General features: G+C 37.8%; 2 protein-coding genes across 2 annotated transcripts in view; one reads left to right on the plus strand and one right to left on the minus strand.

Annotated features, from left to right (window-relative positions):
* The window catches only part of adgrb3 (adhesion G protein-coupled receptor B3), a 115,175-nt gene extending 113,999 nt beyond the window's left edge, over positions 1 to 1,176 (plus strand). Inside the window, exon 31 of the mRNA XM_039783736.1 lies at positions 137 to 1,176. Coding sequence (XP_039639670.1) covers positions 137 to 325 — 189 coding nt within the window. The 3' untranslated portion in view covers positions 326 to 1,176. The remainder of the gene's footprint in view (positions 1 to 136) is intronic.
* Positions 1,177 to 5,494: 4,318 nt separating this feature from the next.
* Positions 5,495 to 22,935, minus strand: part of lmbrd1 (LMBR1 domain containing 1) — a 59,121-nt gene continuing 41,680 nt past the window's right edge. Inside the window, exons 12-16 of the mRNA XM_039783807.1 lie at positions 21,782 to 21,886; positions 20,732 to 20,881; positions 19,653 to 19,734; positions 7,737 to 7,828; positions 5,495 to 7,289 (exon numbers count right to left, since the gene is read on the minus strand). Coding sequence (XP_039639741.1) covers positions 7,179 to 7,289; positions 7,737 to 7,828; positions 19,653 to 19,734; positions 20,732 to 20,881; positions 21,782 to 21,886 — 540 coding nt within the window. The 3' untranslated portion in view covers positions 5,495 to 7,178. The remainder of the gene's footprint in view (positions 7,290 to 7,736; positions 7,829 to 19,652; positions 19,735 to 20,731; positions 20,882 to 21,781; positions 21,887 to 22,935) is intronic.

Here is a 22,935-nt window from a genome sequence, read left to right on the forward strand (position 1 = left end):
TAGGAATTCATACAATGCCCTTTTTAATGAACTGACTTGACTGGAAATGTTTGTTTTTTTTCGTTTGTAAAAAAAAAAAAAACAGTGCAGAGGATGTCATGCCACTAATATCACACCCCACTGGCCATGTTCACAGGACAAGGCAATGCCAAACAAGAACCCATGGGAGAGCTACAATCCAGCCTGTGAGTACCAGAATTACGCCACTATGAATGTACTAGAATCTGACACCAAGGACTCACTGGAGATGACGCCTGCAGAGTGGGAAAAGTGTGTCAACTTACCCTTAGACGTCCAGGAGGGAGACTTCCAAACAGAGGTCTAGAGGGTGAAGAAGGAGAAAATGCAAACTAGAAAAGGAGGAGAAAGAGATGTATTTTGCACTGAATAAAGCAACAGACTTTTCTAACAGCCTTGGCATACATATCTGGATAATACGAGTGTGGCAGGGACATTATGTGCCAATAAAGTATAAGGACTGAGGAGAGAGAAAAAAGAAAAAAAGGGAAAAAAAAACATCAGTGTTACTTTTTGTATTCTCACTAGTGTACTTAGTGTGGGGCAGCCTGGTGTACAATATTTACCATCATGTGTTTCAAATTATCTGTTGAAGAATTGGCTAAAAAAGGTAATCTCTCAAGATGAAACCCCACAAAGCAAATGACATGCCATGTCGTCCCAGCTTCATTGGGTCTAGTTTTGATTTCATAAAACTGGACCCGGGAGCACAATGTATATATTTATGCAGGTTTTTAAAAAGTTTATAACAGTCTGTTTGGCCATTACTACACTTTTTACTTTATAATATAAAACATGGGAGGCAAAGAGGATTTTTTCTGTCATATTAAAATGAATGTTTGTCAAGCTACATTCTTCATTGCTTTAAATGCAATAAAGATAATACTCACTTTTATATAAATAATATATTTCACAACTTTAATACTGCAGAATATGCTTGAAGGATCCCAGCAAGCTCTCTCATCTGCAGCTCTGTATAAAATATTTAAAAAACAAAATGTTGTATGGTGTAAATAAACTTTTGTCTACATATGTTTTACTCGTGCCAATTTATTTTAATGAGAACAAATGCCAACCTGATCAAAAGTTATAGCGAAAAATGTTAACATTTGAAAAGGAATGTAAATAAAAGAGGAAATATGTTCGTACTGCTTCAGAGGTTGTGTCCAGTTTATGTGGTTTGTTGCTTGTGGAATTCATGACTCACTCTGCTTTGTTTAGAGAACATTTAACTGTATAAAATCTACTGATGTCAGAGTATTAGTGGTGAAATTGAATTTGATTGAAAGTGTCCCATGACTTTAAAAAGCATAGGAAAAATGCATCATGCAAACATTCAATCTTGTTTCCAGTTTAGTTTTCAGTACAGACTTCATCCAAAAACGTTCTCTCCAGTGCCCCATTCACTGTCCCCTATTATTATTTTTATCTCAGGTTAGTCAATCCATTTATGATTTAAACCTCCCCTTTAACTATAGTTGAAGGTGCACCACTGTAAAGTGTCCTGACTCACCTCATAAATCCAGCTCTGTATCTGATTTCTGAATTTGGATAGGAAACATTCAAACTCCTAATAGGTTTTCTGTGCCTCCAGAAGGTTCACCTGATAAGATCAGTTAAGATTTTCCTGGGCAGACAGGGGCCAGACAGAGCACAAATGGAAGGAGGGTGTGAAGGCTTAGGGAGAATCATGTTTGTCCCTTCTAGTGGTCTGTGGTGCGGCTGACACTTGGGCAATGAGAGCATCGGTATGAGCCCCCCCCCCCCCGGGGAGCAGGGTTCCACCCAGCAGGAGAAGAGGAAGCGACGGGGGAGAAGGTGTGACTTTGATCGACACCATCAGTGGAGAATGATGACAAGAGGGGAAAAAGAGGGAAGCAGACAATAAACACAGGCTCACATTGATGAGGACTCCCAGTTGGGTTCTGACGTAGTCACAAGATAAATTAAATTGATTACATGTAAAACTCAGTCTAGACATTAATGTCTGAATTTACAGTGCATTTCAATTTACTCTACCATGCATAATTAGGTTAATTATATACAGTACTGCTGCTTGTTACAGGCTCTGTGAGTGATTATTTTTAATAATGTCCAGTATAGTGAAATGCCTTGGGAAACACTGTCAACTGGCTTTTTTTTTTTTTTACTCACATTAGTTCTCTTATACATTCAAAACCTGACAGCATGTAAAAGATGAGTGAGATAAATAATCCTTATAAAATAAGATATATTTGCAGGGAGTGATGTTGCACCTGTATTTTGAGGCATGATGAGTGGTAAGAGAACACTTCATTTTGTATTAAAGTCAGCATTTAGAAACTTGGTATTCTAAAATGAATACATGTTCTCTTTTTACACTAATTAATGAATGTGAGTTTTTACATGTGAAAAATTGTCCCACGATCCAAGGACAGACTGACGGTACAGTTCCAAGATACAAATCCAAAATAACCAAGGTAATCTTGCGGAAGCACACATCAAAAGCTATTGAATGCATTTCTTTTATTTACCAGTCGTGCAGCTGTTGAAACTTATTTTCGCTCCCAAAACCGTAAGCATTTGCTCAATAAATATGTATATTTTATATGTGTATAATATACATGGCTGACAGACTTTTTCTTCCACAGAATGACTATTATTTGGAGACAGATGAAATCAGACAAGTTTCAATGCCTCCACAGATAATTGATGTGCTCATATGACTTAATCATATTTAAATGTGGAGCTCTAAATGTGTAGTGGATTAGAGTTTTTCATCAGCTCCACTGGGTGAATTCTGTCACTGTCAGATGTACGTAGTGACTCACCAGCAACTGAGCGTGACAAATTTCACTAAAAAGGTCTGTTTTAAGTTGGTGTTTTGTCTGAAATGCTATTTTTGACAGTTCTATCATTTTTTTCTTTCCTTTTGTGCCAAGAAATCCTCAAAGAAAGGATTTGAAAGTATTTGTGAAAGTACATGCAGCTCAGTTAATGTTCTTTTTTTCCTATTAATTGTGTGGTCGTTTCCTCCGATACTGCACAATGTGTTGAGGTGAAACACACTCCCACCTTTATTTTGAAAGCCTGATTACAAGTTATATCATACTCTGCCCACACTTCTGGCAATAGCAAAGTTAAAAATTAAAAAAATAAAGAATACCTCACTTAAATCTTGCACAAGTTAAGAGGTCAGTTATTGAGAATAATATTGACAGTGCCATGTGATGAAAGTCTGGCAAAATATTTAGATTTTTTTTTACCACAAATTATAGGCTAGACGTAATGCTGCAAATGTATCTCTTATAAGTTTGACAAAATGTCCTGGGTGTCTGAAAATTTGGGAAGCTGTATTCTTCAGTTTGCTGGTAAATTGAGCTGGCATGTGTTGACAAGCCTGGTGGACAAGTCATCATTGGGGGATCAGTGGCAGGCCCCACAGGCCCATAAGAGCAGAGAGTTAGGGGCTGCAAACACTAAATCAACATAATCACAGTGATCCTGCGTCACTTTCCCCCCGGAGGCATGACTGAGGGGTAGGGCAAAACGTTAGTCTATCAAGGGCCTGTCAGAGGAGTTAAAGCCCAGAGGAAAGACTTAGGGCCACCCAAAATTCATAGAAACCTGATAAATCCCGATAAATGTTGTGGAGGACATAATGACAGAGGAAAAGTGGTGTAATCTTTGGCAAAACCGTAATAGCTGCGTTGCTTTCAAACTAAAGTTCACCCCCATAAAACTGTAATAACTTTGGGGACCCCCTGGCCCCTACATCTGGCGCCATCTTTTAGTTTATGACTACATACCTACAGATCAGTAGGTTGTTCACATGCTAACATACATGCATGTAATGAGATGTTAATCTAAACTTTCCAACTTGGAGACAAACTGCAGAGAGTTTGCTAAATAGGTAAAGCTATAATTAACTTCAAAATTAGAACTGTACTTACCAGGATAGCTGCACTGGAAATGAAAAAAAAAAGAATAAAATAAACTTCTGAAACTCTCAAAAAACTGTACCTGCTGTGGAGACTCCATAGCAGGTACTTACCATGCAGTGTATAATGCATTATAGTCTTTCATCCTGTGGAACAGTAAGATAGATGATGGGTACAGAGGCCCCTGACAAGGGCTGTACTGTTCTGAACTTCCTCTTGGTACAGTAGCCTCATCTACACACAACCATCTATGGCTTATTGAATACAGAGTCTGCCTCAGAGAAAAAAAAAACTGCACTTTCATCTGGTGTCAGACGCCCAAAAAGTGGGCAGTTTTTTGGTTTGTGGTTTCCCCGAGGTGTAAAATCAGATATTCACTTAAAATAATGGGGAGATCATTATTTTCCATTGTCAAACTGATAATTAGCAGGATGGCCAGGCATTATACAAATAGGGATGTACAGTAATCAAATAAAGTCTGAAACCCAAATATTAAATAACAAATAGAATTTGCATAAAAACTTCAGTTCAAATGTATGTAGGATTAAATGTGGTCATGTTCACCAATACAAATCACACAATTTTGTACAAACTGTGTCAAAATCAAATGCAACTGTTATGTATGGCCCTTACCAATCTTACTAATATTGTAGCTCCCTGCAAACATATTTATGTATTTCCTGAACATATTCACTTATTCGATAAAATGTATTCATTGTTCCTAAACAAACTTGCAAGAGATGCCTAAAAGAGATGCAGGAAGGAAGCAAACAATGAGACAAGACAAGACTTTTGAATATGGGGATCTGACATGTTGATCAAACAATCCTCTCTGCTAGACTTCTACGGCTCCTCGTCTTTGGCTCAAGGCTTATTTGGTTTATTAGTGTATGAGGGGGTGGCATATCATATAATGGCTTAACTCAAAGCAGGTTCGCACAATAGTTATGACAAGGTATGCATACCAAAAACTCTAATTGGACATGCAAATGCAAATCCATCCGAAGCAGGAACTGAGTAGTTCTATGCTAATCCAAGGACGGATGTATTTAACTGTCAGTTTCATTTGATACATTTCCTTCATACTCCAAAAGTGTCAAAACCTAAGCTTTGAACAGTGAAATACATGTTCTCACTCACAACATTACTGAGTGAGTTTATGAGGTTAGGTACTTTGAAGCTCCTTAATAGATTTGGTCATAATTTTGACACCGCACCCGTTATGGTCATTGAGTAATGAAGATAAATACTGTATGTAACACATAATTAAAGGCCATTTTAAATGTTTTATCTTCAAACTTTATATTAGAGCAAGATATTTCATAAGAAAAGACTCAACAGAAACCACATAGCCAGTGTGTTTCAGCAATACAAGAAATGATCAAATGTTTGGGGGTGTATTTGATAGCAGGGATGGACCAGTAATGAAAAATGTCTGCAGGCAGTTTTGACAACATCTAAAAAGATACTCCCTGTACTGTGTTGTAAGGAATTGTTTTGGTTTTCGTAATAAAAAAATAAGTCTGACTCAAACATGAGGCATTATAAATTAGAACTGTTGAACCAACTCACTCTGAAGCTTTAACAAATGAAATGACAGTTGGCATGGAGTACTCACTAAATTAGTACAACAATACGTATTAGAGGAACAATTAGCTCTACAGTCCATCAAAATGTGTAGTACATATACTATGTGATTAAAATCTAATTTGATACAAGCATAGCAAAAACACTGACCTCCCCTTTAAACAACTGTAATGAACAGTAGCTTTCTCTATTCCACGCAACTGTGACACAAAGTCTAAATATTAACCATTCATTGAATACAGAGTATGAAAAGGAAGGGTCAAAATAGTTGGAACAGGCAGCATGGAATTTTCTGGTCCAATATGAGATAGGTTTAAGATGGTTTTATTTCTTTAAATACAGGTATCATTCAATATTGACAACAACAACCACATTCTTTTCAATCACAGGCGAAACTACATGTGATGCAGCTTCTGTCCTCATCATGTAACCATACCTCAATGAAGGTTACCGGACTAATTTCTCAAAGCAAAAACCTAACTCATGAGATCCAGGCTGATTTCTGTGATGCTAATTTAGGCTAACATATACAGTAGTGTGTGCCCATCATGGTGCTACACATTCATGAGGCACAACTATTTGGTTTCCAAATTCAAAACATGTCATTCATATTCATATTTTCTGTCAATTTGTTGATTAAATGAAATTTTTTTTATTAATTTTGTCACTGTTTAAATACACTTATTTAAACATGGCTGAAAGAAGCCATTAATAGTTCTATGTCACAAGCCTGCTGTTGATAAACTCTAGAGCACTGGCAAAAAGTAATTAAGTAATTGGGGAAAAAAATACATCCATATTAGATTAAGTATATGTTTACATGTCTTTATCTTATTGTTTCATGTTCTTTCAACACAGACAGCAAACAGCAAGCTGTTGAACCCATTCAATTTAAAACCAAGAATAACTGAAACCTTGGTAACGTGACAGCCACAATTGGTCCTTTACATTTCACACTGTGCAGGTATGTAAGTACAGTAACGTTCGCTTAAATAATGGGACTGGCACTGCTAATGACTAAATGTATGGGGGAAAAGCAGCAAACCCTCAAGCACTGTATTTCACCTCACACAAAACGAGCAAAATAAACTTTAAAAATGTTTTCACGTATTTTATCTTAAAAGGTATATTAGAGCCAACTATAGATACTGTCATAAAGTGACCATTTAAAGGGTCTAGAAAGTGCTTAGAGAATGTAAAAAGTGAGTTTATGTCCGAGCTCCAAATGAAGCTTAGACATAACGTTTTGGAGCAGCGTATGCTGTCTCTGCTGCTGCAATAAGTGTCTCCTCCAGTAAAAAAAACAACAACAAAAAAAGACCAATTTGTGTCAGTTTCAAACTGTTGATAAGTGAATTCTGAAGGTAGGCTATGAGTTGGAGGACACTCCCAGAATCCCAAAGTCATCAATAATATTGAGTTAGAAAGACACAACAATCAGTCTCAGCGGTCTCATTAAGGGGAGGGATGTGTCAACTCAAAACCAGGCTGCAATCGACAAGACACCACTGCTACAATACAGTAACTCCTTAAAACCAATAAATTAAATCTTGACAAATTACTATCCATTTATTTGTTAATGACATTGCACTTTCTAATCCCTTTAAATTATGGTGGGAATATCTACAAACCCGTCCGAGTGAATACTGATTTTCAGTGCACATATTCGTCATCACTTAAGTCTGAGTCATCGGCCTCCACCTCTCCTTCAATCACAGACTTCTTCCCTCTGCAGCAGGACACCACCAGGCCAATAAGGAATGCCTAAAAAATAATAAGTAAAGCACACATTAGGAAATATTTCACAAGGATCATTTGATCGATTGAATGCATCAACAGCACCAGGAGAGAGGCTATTAAATATTTTGCTGAGGAGATTAGCTGTGTGCAGTCTCAGAAAAAAAATCATTTTTCCAGTAACCTTTTTCCGAGTTGAAATTAAATTACGTGCTTCGGCTCTCACACTCATCTCCCGAGGATAATACTTTTGAACCGCGTTTGAACTAAAATTAAATGTTTTATAGATGTTGTTGCTGTAAAAGGTTTATTGCTCAAAAGACACAAAATAACTATTTTCATTGTTTGTAATTTATCTTTGTTAATAATGAACAAAAGTCTTACCTGTCTGAGCTTATTAAGAACATTCAACTGTAATTCTTACTCTGCTTAAAATTTAAGATGATGACATTTTATTTTCATACATGGACTTACCACAATAAAGGCCCAGTTACCAAAGTAGTAGATGGTGCTGAAGAACCAGAACTTGTGGAGGAAAAGATAGGATCTCGTCACAGTGCACTGGTCTGAAAGAGACAGAGAAAACACAGGAGCATTCAAGAATTTAATCAGCATATTTACTTTTGTATTCAACACAAGATGGTTGATTGTTGAACATATTTAGAACACAACAAGGTATTTTTCCACCAGGTATTTATTTCACAGTAATTAAGTAAAAAGTTACGTAAACAAGGCTCCCACACTCTGTCCTCTCCTCTGCAGTCAGAGATATTTAATAACAGCTTTTCGGTAAACCAGACCTTCATCGGGTTATAAGGTGCAGGAGTCTTTTGTTTTGTATTGTCGACCCATGGTCTTCTTCTACGCACGTGTCGATCTACAGGTGTGCAAAAGTTCTGCCCTCTGAAGTAAAAGTTAAGTTTAAAAACTGTTCACTGTGACATCTGTCATGTCTTCAAATTGAGAAAATATTTAGCATCTAGCAAATTGTTTCCACACATTTTGGTTTCTGCATGACAGATGCATAGATACATATTGTTTTCAATACTTCATTGTTTTAAAGAACAAACTAGACAGTAAGATTGGAAAATCAGTTGTTATGTAACAAAATGAAAACAAAAACAAAGTGTAATCCGGTCTAAATAAAACAATGAGAAAACGGTTTTGCAATAAGAGTGCAATTGCTTTTACAGTAGAAGGCATTCCTCTGTTCACTGCCTACATGCATGTTTGTTCAGCACCACCGAGGACAGTCTCACAACCTTTGATGCCTGAGGCAAGTCATGAACCTGTGCCACCTGAGAAGTGGTGTTCAAGGAAATGAGCAGGATGCACAAATATGACTGTCCTTCCCAAAAAGCTGAATTTAAAATGTTGCAGAGGTCCATTCATGGCCTTGGGAACCCATATCAGTCATTCAAATTCTTTCTTAGCCAAACCTGAAGAAGAAGGATGTGCGATATGGCTGAAACCTTTGGGAATAGCTTTGTAAGTGAATTTAAGTTTTGAATTTTGTATCCCAGATGGTGAAATTTAGTTTTAATATACACTTTCCATAATATGCATTCAGATACAGTTTATCTGTAAATCTTAAGGGTAAAAACTCCAAAAGAAATAAAGTGACAGTAAACCTCCCAAGTGAGCTCATGCTGCTGCTGACTTGCAGCGATACCCTCTGCCACACCCTTTTCTCCCGACATTCCTTTGTCCTCTCCTTTCACCTTAAAGCAAGCGGCCAACGTGCCTGCGTGAGCCCGAACTTAGACGGATCCCTGAGTTTGAATGAAGCGCTGAAGAAGCTTGCAAAGATAAAGACCACCACGTCCACTGAGACCATCCTGCTCTAGCCTCGTGATCCGACTCCATCTCCCAAATACCCTGTTTACTGTTCATGTAGTAAAAAAAAAACTTGATTACGTGTTTTGTGTGTTTGAAGTATGTTACACCACTGTACACCGAGTTATGGACTTGTAGCAACTTTTAAATTATGAGCCTGAATCAATTTATGGTATGTCAGTTTTCTGTTTGACAAAGAATAGCGCCCAAACTAACTTGATAAACTAACTTAAGGCTCTTACTTTATATTAAACAAATGTTGCTGATAGCCAAAGTAGAGTGCTGGCATTTTACGATAAATTGGATAGAAATTAATTAAACGACCATTCTTGCTACATAGAAAGTAAGACTGATAGAAAGGACAGAAGACAGAAAGAAGTGGATTTTTGTCTTTGTCTTATGTCTAAATATGAGAAGTAAATTCTCTATGGTGTGGACCACCATCCAAAAAAACAGCACGAGTGAAAAAAAAAAAATGAAAAAAAAACTGACACATATTGCTGCACGGTGTTTATAATTGCACAAGGGTAGCACTTGTTATACATCTGTGTTATAAAGGGGTCTGCGCTCACTTACGAGCCCAAAACAGGCTGCTATTACTACATGGAGAGTGCCTCAGGCAATTTTGTCACTGTGACTAAAAAAAGACAACCAGTCTTCTGAAAAGAGGAAAAGCATGTCACTGTCAATGTGAATACGGTTAACCAGTTGATGAAACTAGGATGGTGTAACATTTAATGGAGCCTTGCATCAAATATTTTCAGTATTACACATTGAAAAAGTAAAAGTGCGACACGCAAGAAAACACCAACAAATTGTGAAGACCGTGAACCATAGGTTATGGATTATCTGATGAGGTAAAGGGAGTGCAACTTCATCTGGGAGCCCAAGTGCAAATTTCAAATGATTTATAAATGAAATCCATTGCATACATGTACTGTAGAACATCCAATAAGATCTAAAAAGTAAGAAAAGCTTGAGCAGCTTACTTACTTATTTAAAGGGAAATACATTTGAAAGTGAGTTAAATGGTATACAGTTGTATTTGAACCTGACACTGACTTCTGGGAGCACCTTTCAAACTGGTCTTGGTAGAGGTAAACAAAACTTTCCTCTGTAGTGTGCTACTATGACCAAGAACAGCTCAGTCGGTACTGACTAAGCTCTGTGATCATGAATATAAACACAAACTTGTTTATTTCTTATGAAATCCAATAGCTTTCTTTCTTTTCTTTGGAGCAGCTCTGTGCTTTATGCTGGTGACGTCACCTTTGGGTCTTAGCTCTTCAGTTTTCAACAGAACTTGATGCTGCCATTGATCTGACTAAGATAGACGGCGGGAATAATATAAGTACTCTTAAGCCGAGTCATTCCCCTTCATGTGCATGAACAGGTTTTGGCAGGCATGGGAACTGCTGATGATGTCAAATGCGGAAAGTGCCAATGATATCTGTGCAGTTTCTGGGTCTCGCTTCAGAGCTCCAATTGTTTTTGTATAAAAAAATAAATAAAAAAACCCCAGAAAGAATTGGAGGGGGGGAAATGCTTGCCTTCAGATCACATGCATTAATTAGCTTAGCCATGCACACCGAAGCATTAAAAGGGGGAAATATTTCAATATACTACTAATCAGACAGCACAAGGCATGAGAGAAAGTCCACAAAGCTTAAGTGAAGATGGAATGCACTGTCTGGCTATGTTAGAGAGCCATCTGGAGCATTAACGCTAACCCTGCTGAGCTGCTCCTATCACACTGTTTGTTACACAGCTCTTCACACTGACTTGAACCCCATGAACAGTAAAATCAGACTTACACCAAGCTACATGACATCAAGGTCCACAGCAAAACCTCAGTGTGGTTCAGAATGTATTCATTAAAGTAAGCTTTTTCAAAAGTTTTCCTCTTAAATGTTGAATAAAAAAAGAAAAAAGAAATCCAGGTCTGTGCTGTTTCAACTATAGTGAAGATTAGATAGAGCGGACCCACGGCAGCTCTAAAGGTGTACCAACAATCAGCTTGTACTTCACCAGAATCAACAGATAATAGAAGAAGCAAGTCTATCTTCATCCCCATGACCCCACTCTTTTCCTCCAATACCTCCGCCATCTGTAGCTCTCCAGCTGCTCACTTGAATTGCAGGGCTCCAAGAGGGACCTACAGATGGTTCACAACAGAGGTCTGCCTGAATATATTATCATGTACACCACTGACCAACTTCACCTTGAAATCATTACCATTCCCCGATAAGAGCATGGGGCAGTGTGTGAGTGCAGGTAATTTCACCTTGACTCGTGATACCCGGGGTGAGTGCTGCCCTGTGTAGCATAATGCATTATGTATAACTTTCATCTCTGCATTCAAACACAAACACAGACACAGACACCAGACACACATGCACACGCACACACACGCGCACACGCACACTTCTTTTCTGAAAGCCTCTCTATCAGCAAGCACTCATGTTACTACACCACGGTATATGCTTTTACTTTCTCTAAAAAGCAGCAGAGCACTTTCATTCCAATGTTCTCTGAGGATGCCGATGCTCATTCAAAAGAAATTTCTGGCTTTATATTGTCAATGAATGTCCCAAAAGCATCTTCTTGCTGTGTCAAATCTGTTTGTTTTTTCACTTGCAAAGAAAAGCCATTTGAGCAGCGCTCAAAACCTCCACGCACAGACACAAAAGATAATGTATGTAGAAGTAACCTACCTTAACCACTGACTATACCAACAGGAAGCTGAAAAAGATAATTACAGCTATATACAACGTGGGTTTGTTGTACATCTCTAAAACCACTAGACATAACACAAGACATCAGACAATTACACAACTTGTTAACAACCCTCCCATTATTTGGAGTCTGATTTCAGGCGTCCTGATGGATGTACATCCAATATTCACTTTCCTTTTATTTGTGTTTTTAGTCTACACCAACTCCTGAGGGAAATATCTGGCTCTTTAGCTGCTAAATGCTCACCAGCAAGTTTGTCTGTCTGCTGTTTAGTGCTGGGCTGGTAGTGTACAGTGGGTTTATCAGAGCTTTTTTGCTGAAGGAAAGTTGAAAAATACTGATTAGAGTATCATTATAATTAGACTTCTTTAAAGCCCAATCTTGAACAGAATGTGTTTTAGCGCGATATCGAGCAAACAGATATTCTTTTAAACTCTATTTTCCTTTAAAAGGTAAAGGGTGTTGTTGATTACAAGATGGACACGTTTGATTGACATATTCCATTGTAATGCAAATTGATGATGACCCCTTGATACATAGAAAATTACTATTAATTTGTGTTGGGGTTGAGGGAGTCTCCTGTTGAAAATTGCTTGGCCACCTGAAATCTCGGAGGCAATACATAAAATTACGACCATCTTCCCCCTGAAGCGCTTTAAAACAATGCTGTGGAAACCGTTGCTAGGACACAAACTGCAGTCTATAGTGTGAAAAAACACTCCTTTGTATTATAAGTTTCATCACTGGGATTCAAACTAGAAATAATGTGATATCTTCCAAGGTAAAAACTGGACTTCAGCTCATGCTTACAATTCAGCTTAAACTGCCAGCAAGACATTTATACAGAATGAGGCAGGCTTGAGGGGTCTTATACCACAATATTTAGAATTTTGCCCCCGGTAGTGTTCAACAGGAAAACTGGAGCAATGACCCAGAGGGCATTATTTATTGGTTAATTAAGCTATTGTGTCAAAAACAAAACCTGGGGTTGGATTTATTGATATTTAGTTTGAAATAAACTTTCCTTGGAAGCTGCTATTCCATAATAAATAACATTGTTATTAACATACATAGAGTTTGTAATATGCCTTTACAGTACAAAAATGCACAGGGTTTATTAGAGAATCTGATACAGATTTCACCCAAGAGAATATTTTTGTTTCAGGAAGAAATTGAGACAGGGGTGCAGTGGACAGAATGTCATTAAAATCATTGGTCCGACTGTCCAGAGAACTAATGTAACCAATAATGGGAGTTGCAGATGTGATGATGTAGGCGTTAACAAGGCAGCAATAAACAACAAAGGAGAAAAGAGTTAATTTCTTGGGTGAGAGAGTGATCATTAGAAAACAGACATGAAGACAGATAAACTTGTGATGGAGGTCATAATGAAAAAAAAAATCAAATGCATCAGTGAGTGAGATGAAGGCCTATTTAAATGGGTCTTATGAATCATTAAGATTTGAGATCCTCAACAATTAGACAACGGTCAGCCAGAAAAAGAAAAACATAAAATGTCAATCATCAAGTACAAAAGTACATAAAAAAAAAAAAAAACATCTTTACTGACCAGGGCAGACTGTAAATGTAGAGGAACTTAGATGCAAGTCAGAGTTTATGATCAAAGCAACTCCCCCCCCCCACCATGAGTAGCAGTATGTCGATACGAATAATGTAAGACCAGCCACTTCTAATGCTGAGAATTCCTTAGGTTTCAGCCAGACTACATGAAGCCATACAAAAATCTAATTTGATTCATTAATACAATTACTTATTAAAACCAAACTTGGATTTAGTGCTGCATGGTTTCAGGTTTGTATCAATTGCTTGAGAGAGAATGAGTATGGATATAAAATTAAATGGACTATGATTACCCTGGCTAAAATAAACAGTTGCTAAAATAAGGTGGAAAGGAGCCTTGCTACTGTGTGGAGGACCAGAGAACAGAATTTCCGTTAATGCAGAAACTAAACGGATATTCTGATTCTTCTTTTCCTAAAAAATCCTTTATGCCCCGTGTTAAATCACATACTGAAGAAGACTTCAGGGTTAGGGTTGTCTCGGGTCGTGGCAACTAATTTCTAATGGATTCATTTCCATTTGAGTACATACTCCAAATGAGTAATGGTGTGGTAATGACCTTAGAGTAGATAATGAAGAGCTTGGCACTGAGCACCTGCTCATCAAGATATTAGTGTCATTCCATCACTGTGACCAACCAGCCAATCAGTCACCAGCTTGACTTCTACCCTCTTTTGCCATGACTGCCAGTGTCACACTAAGGGTTATTAGAAAGCGATGCCATTCCAGAGCCTTTTCTAAATCTGATGCTAGCGCATTGTATTCCCATTCTTATTTCTCACATCCACAAAGAGAGCCTGAAATCTAGAAAATGCGCAAATGCCAATTCATATCCATGTTTGTGAATCTCTTGGTCATGCTATGGTGAAAATATTTTTTCCCAGGAGACATGGCATGAAGAAAACTATTTATATGTTCACAAAGCATACCGATTGTACGCAACCTGATTTAATGCTGTGGCTTTGGATTTGATAAAGACAATTTCAAGAGCTTACTTGAATGCAACCAATATTTGAATATCAAAATGTCCATTACGTAACGCACATCTAAACAAAAAGGGTTACGGTCAGGGAGTGTAGGGTGTAGTATAGTATAGGGCTGAACGATTAATTGCATTTGCGATAATATCGCGATATGTTAAAACGCGATTTCCTAATCGCAAAGGCTGCGATTTGGTCACGTGACTCACGAGAGCAAATCAGTCCGCACTCCGTAGTCCGCAGAGAAAGCATCAACTTAGCACGCTAACGGTACGCCGTACCTTGAGCAGATTTCTGTCATTCAAACAACTCTGAGTTGTAGTTTAAAACTTGTAAGGGTTTTATTCGGGCTCCAGTCCACACATGCAGTTAATGAATACAGGCACGCAGAACTGAAGGCTCGGTTAGCAACGATTAGCTCTGATTAGCGGTTAGCTCCGGTTAGCTCCATTATAAAGATATGGAGCGGAGGAGCCACAGCGGAGAGGGGGTAACAACCAGACTCTGATAAATGACGTTCGCGGGCGCGCAGGCGACCGCCACGGTGTTTCAACGGTTTTATTAGTACAGTTAGCTAATCCCACGGCAACACCTGCATGCTACTACTAACGTAACGATAGCCTCTCTGAGCTAGTGCAGCGTCGTTGACGCTGTCATGCACAGCGACGCAACTTCATGAGGGAGGGAGGGGCTGGAGGCAGCTCCTCTCTGTCCCCTGTTAAAGAAAATACACCGATGTATATATTTTACTTATTTAACTGTCTAGTAAAGTTCAAAGACAGTGTTTAAAAAATGTCAATCCACATGTTTACATATGTCTATGTAAATAATAATTAAATAATCTAAATACTACTAAGTGTTGTAAAGCCACATTTGTTTTTATATTTCTGCAATCTGCACTTTAGTGTGATTTATTTCTGACTTTCATATGAATGTTTCCACCAGGCTTGGTCAGTGCTCAATATACTACTGGGATTGAAGTAGTTAAATAAAAGACGTCATACATATAAATTCAACGCATCACCTAATTTCACCATCACATATAGACCTGGCCTCCAGGAAAGAACAGCTTGTTTAATCTATCTAATCTTGTGAAGTTCATACTATACAATGATTTATTGCTAGTTTTTGTTGACTAATACAGAAGACAAAGAGCTTAAAAAATAATCGCATATCGAATCGCAATCGCAATATTTTTTAAATAAATCGCAATTAGATTATTTTCAAAAATCGTTCAGCCCTAGTATAGTAGGGTACAGTATGTGTTTACAGCAACAGTATGTGTATACATACGTAATAGTACACTCTCTCCTATATGTTGCTATATTGTATTTTATTTATAAATAATAAAATGTACTAGAACCACTAGACAATATAAATGTCATGACAAAAATGTTTTTCCCATTTTCTATGAGCAGATCATCTTCTGTTTTTGTGTCTACTTTAATCATCAAAGGTTCTCTGATTGAAGTTGTTCAGATCCACACTCTAGCAAACAGGAATTGAAGTGAAATGATCAAACAGCACAGATTATTGAAATACATTGCGATGAGCTGGTTGGTTGACGGACTGACTGACTGACTGGCATGCAGCGATTTAGTCATACCAACCATCCCTCTGCCTGCTTTTTCACTGTTAGATTTTGTAAAAAATAAAAAATAAAGAAAACCTAATACTGTATCAAGAGTTGATGGGTTATTCTTTCCTTTGGGAAACAAACCCTGCTTTATGTAAGAAAGAGTTGCACTCTTTCACCACACCAATGAAATCGTTCACCTGTTACTTTCTACAGTATATCAGTGAACACGCTTTTGATTGTATGTCCTCTCAGGCGCATGTGTTGTCTCAGCTTGACACTTCCTCCTCTTCATGGTAGGTGGTATAACGGCTGTTATGAAAGCAGGAGCCATTTCCAAGATGGCCAAAATAGGATCAGTTTCCCTAAGCTGGTCAAAAGAGAGAGCAGAAATACTACTGGCCGTTGTCCTAGTCAGTCTGGCACCATGACACCTTTAGCATAATGGTGTGAATTAACAGATCCCACAATCCTTTGACATGTGCACTTAGTAATTAACACTGACAAATAAACACTGATTTCTGTTCTTACTAATCTGGGGTCCTGTGGTGCTAGCAACTGACATTACATTTTATCAAAGCATAACAGTCAGTATCCAATCAGTATATTTTTGTCATTTATGTGCGATTGATTTACAGCATAATGAACGTGCGGTCCACTGTGTGTCTACAACAGAAACGTTTGACACATTACAACCTCCTGCTGCCTAGCTTCTATGTGATCCTTGACGACATTCTACTTCAATGAGACAAAGTACAGGACCACTTTTTCAAAAGGAAAAACCTTGTGCCCCATAGCAAATGGTGTGTCACAGAATGTAGCTTTGAATATGCATTGCAGTGCTCTGAATTGAGGCACAAGGTAGACTGTGCAATATATTCAATATAAAGTAAATTCATAACCTTGAAGTATCAAATGCAGCAATATATTGTAGACATCACCTACCAAGAGTATGCTACCACTTCTTATATTATAACTTCACAATAATGCAACAACGATCAGATCTTTGACAAAATCCACAGGGATTCACATAAGGAGACATGCATTCAAGGGAACTAGGACTACCTTTAGCCTACCTACAGGTACGAGAGAACCTAAATGCATGTGTATACACATCAGATTATTGTAAACAAATATATTGCCTTTATCCCTGTAGTTACTCCCCTGCCTCTGCTTTATCTTTCTATTTTATGCCTGCCTTCCCTGTCTTGATGCATTTTCAGTACTGTTAGATAAAGTGAAAATTATTCATGAAAACCAAGCCAATAATCTCTAACATCTTTGCTGTTCAGGCATACACCTCATTGCCATTCCAAACTTTCTGCCACAACAGGTCTTGGCTCCAGAGCTGTATAGTAACCCAAAGTAAAACTACTTCACTACTGTAGTTAAGTACTAAAAAGCTGTATCTGTACTCTACTGGAGTATTATTTTTTTCTCCTACTTCCACTTTTACTTGAGTACATATTTTCAATGAGTAAAATTATACTTTTACGGCGATTTTTTATGTGCTGCATCATTATTCGTTACTGTTGTGAATTCCTCACGCTACGGAGACTGTGTAGGTTACAGTGTGTGCTACGTTAGTTACGTACGATAATTACGTTAGTTACGTAATAAATCCCCGAGATCGCGTTGTGTTTCTTTTCATTATAGTTGCCCGTTCAGAAGTCAGAGACAATGTAAGTTTGTACTCGTTCTATTTAGCTATTGTTGCAGCAGATTAAGCTATTCCTGAGTTGTTTCAGTCTGCAGTGAGTCCTGAATGTTAACCGTTTGACCCTGTAATGTGAAGCTGCTAGTTTATCTGTATTTTGCTAGCTTGCTAACTTTCCACTACATCACACATTTTATTTCAGTATTTGTTAATAAGTGATTAATAACCCACTGTTATATCAGATAATAGTAGTTATGACAGCTGTGACATTAATGTACCTTTTTGGGTTTATTTCAGATACTTCCTTCATATCCAGCAATGTACAGCTTGTGACTGCCGTAATGCACCATCTTAATACCAAGTAAAAAGTTGAACTCCAACAATATGATATTCAAAATTTGACTGCTTTCTTTAATGACTACATAACACAATACTTGTACTTTTAGTACTTGAGTAGTACATTTTAAAATAAACTACTTGCAATACTTAAGTACAAAATAATTTTGAATATTTTAGTGCTTAAAGAGCACTTCTACTTAAGTCACTTTTTGATAGAGCACTTGTACTTTTACTCAAGTATGGGTCTCTAGTACTTTATACACCTCTGTGTGTGTGTGAAAGAGAGAGAGAAAATGGGAATTGCAAAGAGCTTTGAATAACCACGCTATAAAAATGCAGTCCATCGAGAAAATGCTAGTTTTTGGAGGGTTTTGCCAACAGGTGTTTTCAGCTGTCCCGTAAAAATAAAAAACAGTAACCAACCAAATTAGAGAAAAAACATTACATTTAGTTGACTGGAAGAATCATCCACTCCTACTTAACTGTTTTCACATGAACTTTACTGCAATTATTTACTAGGAGTGGGGGAAAAAATCGATACAGCATAGTATCGCGATATTTTTCGTGGCAATACTGTATCGATACACAGACGCCAAGTATCGATCTTTTATGATATATGTGTTGGTCAGTCTGTCTGCTTGACAATCCCCATTTTGCAGCAATACAAATGAAGTGAGATGAACAAACAGAGAAATGTATCTTTTTAGATAAAACAAATGTTGACAAAATTGTCCTTTGGGGACATCATTTGAAACTGGGAAAAATTTGAAGTTGGAAAAAAGGTAATAAATTGCAATATATCACAGAATATTGCGATATGTTTAAAATCGCAATAATATTGTATCGTGACATAAGTATCGTGATGATATCGTATCGTGAGGCCTCTGGTGATTCCCACCCCTATTATTTACTACATATTTGACATTTAAATGATCAATACTCATTGCATACTCTGCGTCTTCTGGGAGATTGTTTATAGCCCCACACCTTGACTCATTTGAATGAAAAAATTGTTATCTCCAACACTAATAGACCTCCGCTAACAAAAACAAGATGCATGCACAAGACTCCAAACATTGGGGGGAATCTAAGATATGACAGGTACACCAAAGTATATTTATGAGCTTGTTTGTTTCATAACATATTTTGTATTAATAATAGTTAACATTAGCTGGACTGCTAAATTCAAGTGATTTTTTCACATCTATTTAAAATTCTGTTTTATGCCTGCTGATGTTTGGTCTTTAGTATCAAAGACAGACAGACATGATGGATGGATTGATGGATGGGTTAAGCAATCCTCTCCACCAACAGCAAGAGTGATTTATCTTACTTGAGCTTTCGGCAAATGAATAAATGATTGTAATAATGCTAAATGGTATGATGTACATTCACACATTTAGGTTTCCATGGCTGATTTACTGTAAGAAGCGTTGGCATGGAGATTGCCACGTACTGCATTAGTAAATGTTTGTCCTTGGTATTATTCCCTCTAATGAATAATGAATGGTGATAAAAGATTACTGAACACTGTTCTACACAAAATGGCTGGGTTGTACACTGTCCTTCCTTTCTTCTAGTATAGACTCGACCTGTGAGGAAAAAATCTTTGATGATGTGTTCTCCCAACATCTTATTGTTGGGCCAGTGCTACCTTAAAGTGCTAGCTGAAATTACAGACTTACCCTCAGGCGCATCGGCGTCACAAATCCTTGTGGTGCCAAAAGTAGCATTCCCAGATGTAGGACCTGCTGAGGGCATCTGACTCTGATCAAAAAACACAAGAGATGTGTATCTGTTTAGCAAAAGAAACACTACAAACTACTTAATGCGGTACAAACGAATTGTGGCTTGACAAGAAGGACAATTAAATCATACAGCAATGGCATTTTACTCAAATTATAAAATGAAAAATTCCCTGGGAGTTTTGGTTCCAGATGATTGAGTTATATTCTGTCAATATTGAGTTTTGCAATGAATACATTCCATAAATAGACATAATTGAGATTCTAACAGAGCAATATAGGCTTGTTAGTTTACAGTAAACCAAAACAACTGTTAATTTCAGTCATATGAAGGATTACTTTTGCTTAAAAAATGAGAACTTAAATATTTTACTAAATTACCTTAAAGTATTTATTGTGCACATATCTTAATATCCACTACATACAGGCTACCCTGTATATGCTAGTCTGGTATAAATGACACTTAATATATATATATAAATACTGTAGGTGAATAGACAGCAGCAGAGGAAAACGCCATGTTTACCCTGTGAGTCATACAGAGCTGGTTTTGAAAAGGTTCTTTTCTCTCATTTAAAAAGAGGATGTTTCAGCAAAAACACAGTGGTTCATTTTAATTATGTTGTTTAAAAGATTTTTTGAGACGAAGCATCTAAACCACATGCACACATTCACAGAGAGAGAGAGAGAGAGAGAGCGAGAGAGAGAGCGAGAGAGAGAGCGAGAGAGAGAGAGCTACATCAGATCACACGGAGGGTATTCTGTCAAAAACAGATCCACACAGTAATAGCTACATAGTCTAATACAGGCAGACAGAATTCAAAAAGAACAAGAGTCTGAAAGCCCCGCTACCAGCCCGTAGAGACTCTGCTGCTGCCTACACCTAGCTGGACCAAAGTGGTTTGAACCCACTGACTAACCGACATTGCCATCGTTAGAGCCCCATTCTCAGAGATAGCTCTCATCAGCTAGACTTAAAACCTAGAAATACACAGAAATGATCATACATTTTTCCTCACCTGTACAAGATATTTCTGGCTGCCATACATGACATACTGTGGGGCTAGGCTGTAGATCATGTAGCTGGTGTGAAGGACAATCAAGAGAAGAATCATACACAGGAAGAGAAGAGCCTGGGGGCGAGTTTTCTTTGGTCTTATTTTGTACAGCTGAAAAACAAGAACATGTTAATATTGTTAATAAATGTTAATCTAACAAAAATGGAAGACGTCTCTGCCTGTCCTTCGGTTTTCTCGACAACTTCTCATCCGATCTACTTCACACTTGGCGGGTGTACTGCTGAGGACCCAAGGAAGTGCATTGTCGAGTGCAAGCTCTTGAAATCTATGGGACATATTTATTAGCAGTGCGTTTATACACACTGTGTAAGGTATTGAGAGGGGACCGCTTTTAACTGTTATACCACCAACGGCGGGTACAGCTCGCTCTCCGTCGTTTGTTAAAGTACATTCAAGAACAAATAAATAGAGAGAGAACAGAGAGACCAGAGATGATACATTGTAGCAAACTCAAACATTTAAAGCATCAGCGATGTAACTTTCGGAATGAACACTTTTGCTCCCGGAAATAGCCTGGTCCCACATAGCTACTGTAGCTGTTAGCAAATGACGCATAAACTCTAGCATTGTCAACTATGTCATCTAAGGTGTATTGCTCAGGACCCAAGGAAGCACAGCGTATAAGTTGTTGGACGAGCAGTTCTCGAAAAAACTGCAAGTAGGCACATTCAAACAGGCACATTTCCGAACAGGCACATTTTGCACTAGTGATGTAGTAATGACACCTGTCTACTTTAGCTTTACAAGACAGCACTGCATGAAGTAATCTGGATCAGAAAAGCCAGACAGTCCTTTCGGTCTCCAAGCAAGCTGTGCTTTCTGAGAGCTTCAAATAGTCGTTGCTTGGTTATTCCCTGCAGAGCAATTTAGGATGTGTTCTTCATTGGTTTGGAAGGGATTAAAGAAAGACGAGGCTACCAACTCATGCTAGCATTGCAATATTTGGAAAGTTTTTTCAGGTAAAAGAGAAGTAGGGCCTATGATGCTTACCCTTATCCAGAAGAACCAGATGCCCATGTTGCGAATGCCAGCCATGGAGGTGACTACAAAGTACATGGTGATGACTGTGATCAGGATGTAATCCAGTGGGAAAACCTATTATACCAAGGACATAGGTCAGCTTCATTCCTCACATACACATATAAAGACATAATTGCTTTCAGAGCCAAACATCCAGGCTGGTTTCCTGTCAAGGATGCTTGAAGCTGTTAATGAGCAACTATCATCAATGCCACTTGGTCCAGCCTAATTAGACTAAAGCACATCTAGCTGGTCACTGTGAAGTGTATTTTCAGGCATTGTCAAAACCAACATCTCTATTCCTAACCTTTTCCAAATACAACGCAAATAGATTAGTTACAGGTGTTGTATAGACATAAATGCACAGCGCATGTAACATACATATTAATCAACTATGTTCTGTAACCTGTAATATTCTGATTTAACCTAAAACCTGAACCCTATATAGTATACGATTATGGTATGGTGCACTTAATTCCTTAAATATCAAGGTCACACTTCTAAACACTGGCCTTAGACATTAAATCAATGCCACTATCTATGAAGCAATTCTTTAATGGTCTGAGCTGTCAGTCATTGTTTTCCTCTAAATTCTGCTGAAGAATACTAAGTTTGTCCAGACCCGCAGCAATGACTTGGAGGAAAAAAGCAATGGTCGTGATCTAATACTGTCAATCTCAATAGTTACCGGGATAAAAGTGGCTTTTTTTGACAACCTATAGCTCATAACTTTGGTCAATATCACATTAAAATTAAAAGATGATAATCACTATTAAAAAGGTACTAGGCAGGGCTGTTGTATAAGACGGTATTGTACTGCAGGGTTTTCCTCATTTTAGTCACCTTTTTGTAGTTTCCAAAGTTTAACCAGGTGATGGGTAATTTACTGAATAATAACCTTTGCATCATTGAGCATGACCTTGTAAATGAGATGTTTCAGAGTCCGATCAAAAGCTGGTTTACAAAAAAACAAGTGTTGATTAATTTCTGTGTACATTTTGAAAGGTCAACATGTATGTGTAGCAGCAACTATCCTTTATTCTTGCTTTGCTGTTATGTTATGTTAACTGTGCTTGTCATGTTGAAATTTCACTCAGACTTGCTCCCTTGAAACAAATTATTTT

The sequence above is a fragment of the Perca fluviatilis genome, chromosome 19 (genome assembly GCF_010015445.1).
Source record: "Perca fluviatilis chromosome 19, GENO_Pfluv_1.0, whole genome shotgun sequence".
Lineage (NCBI taxonomy): Eukaryota > Metazoa > Chordata > Actinopteri > Perciformes > Percidae > Perca > Perca fluviatilis.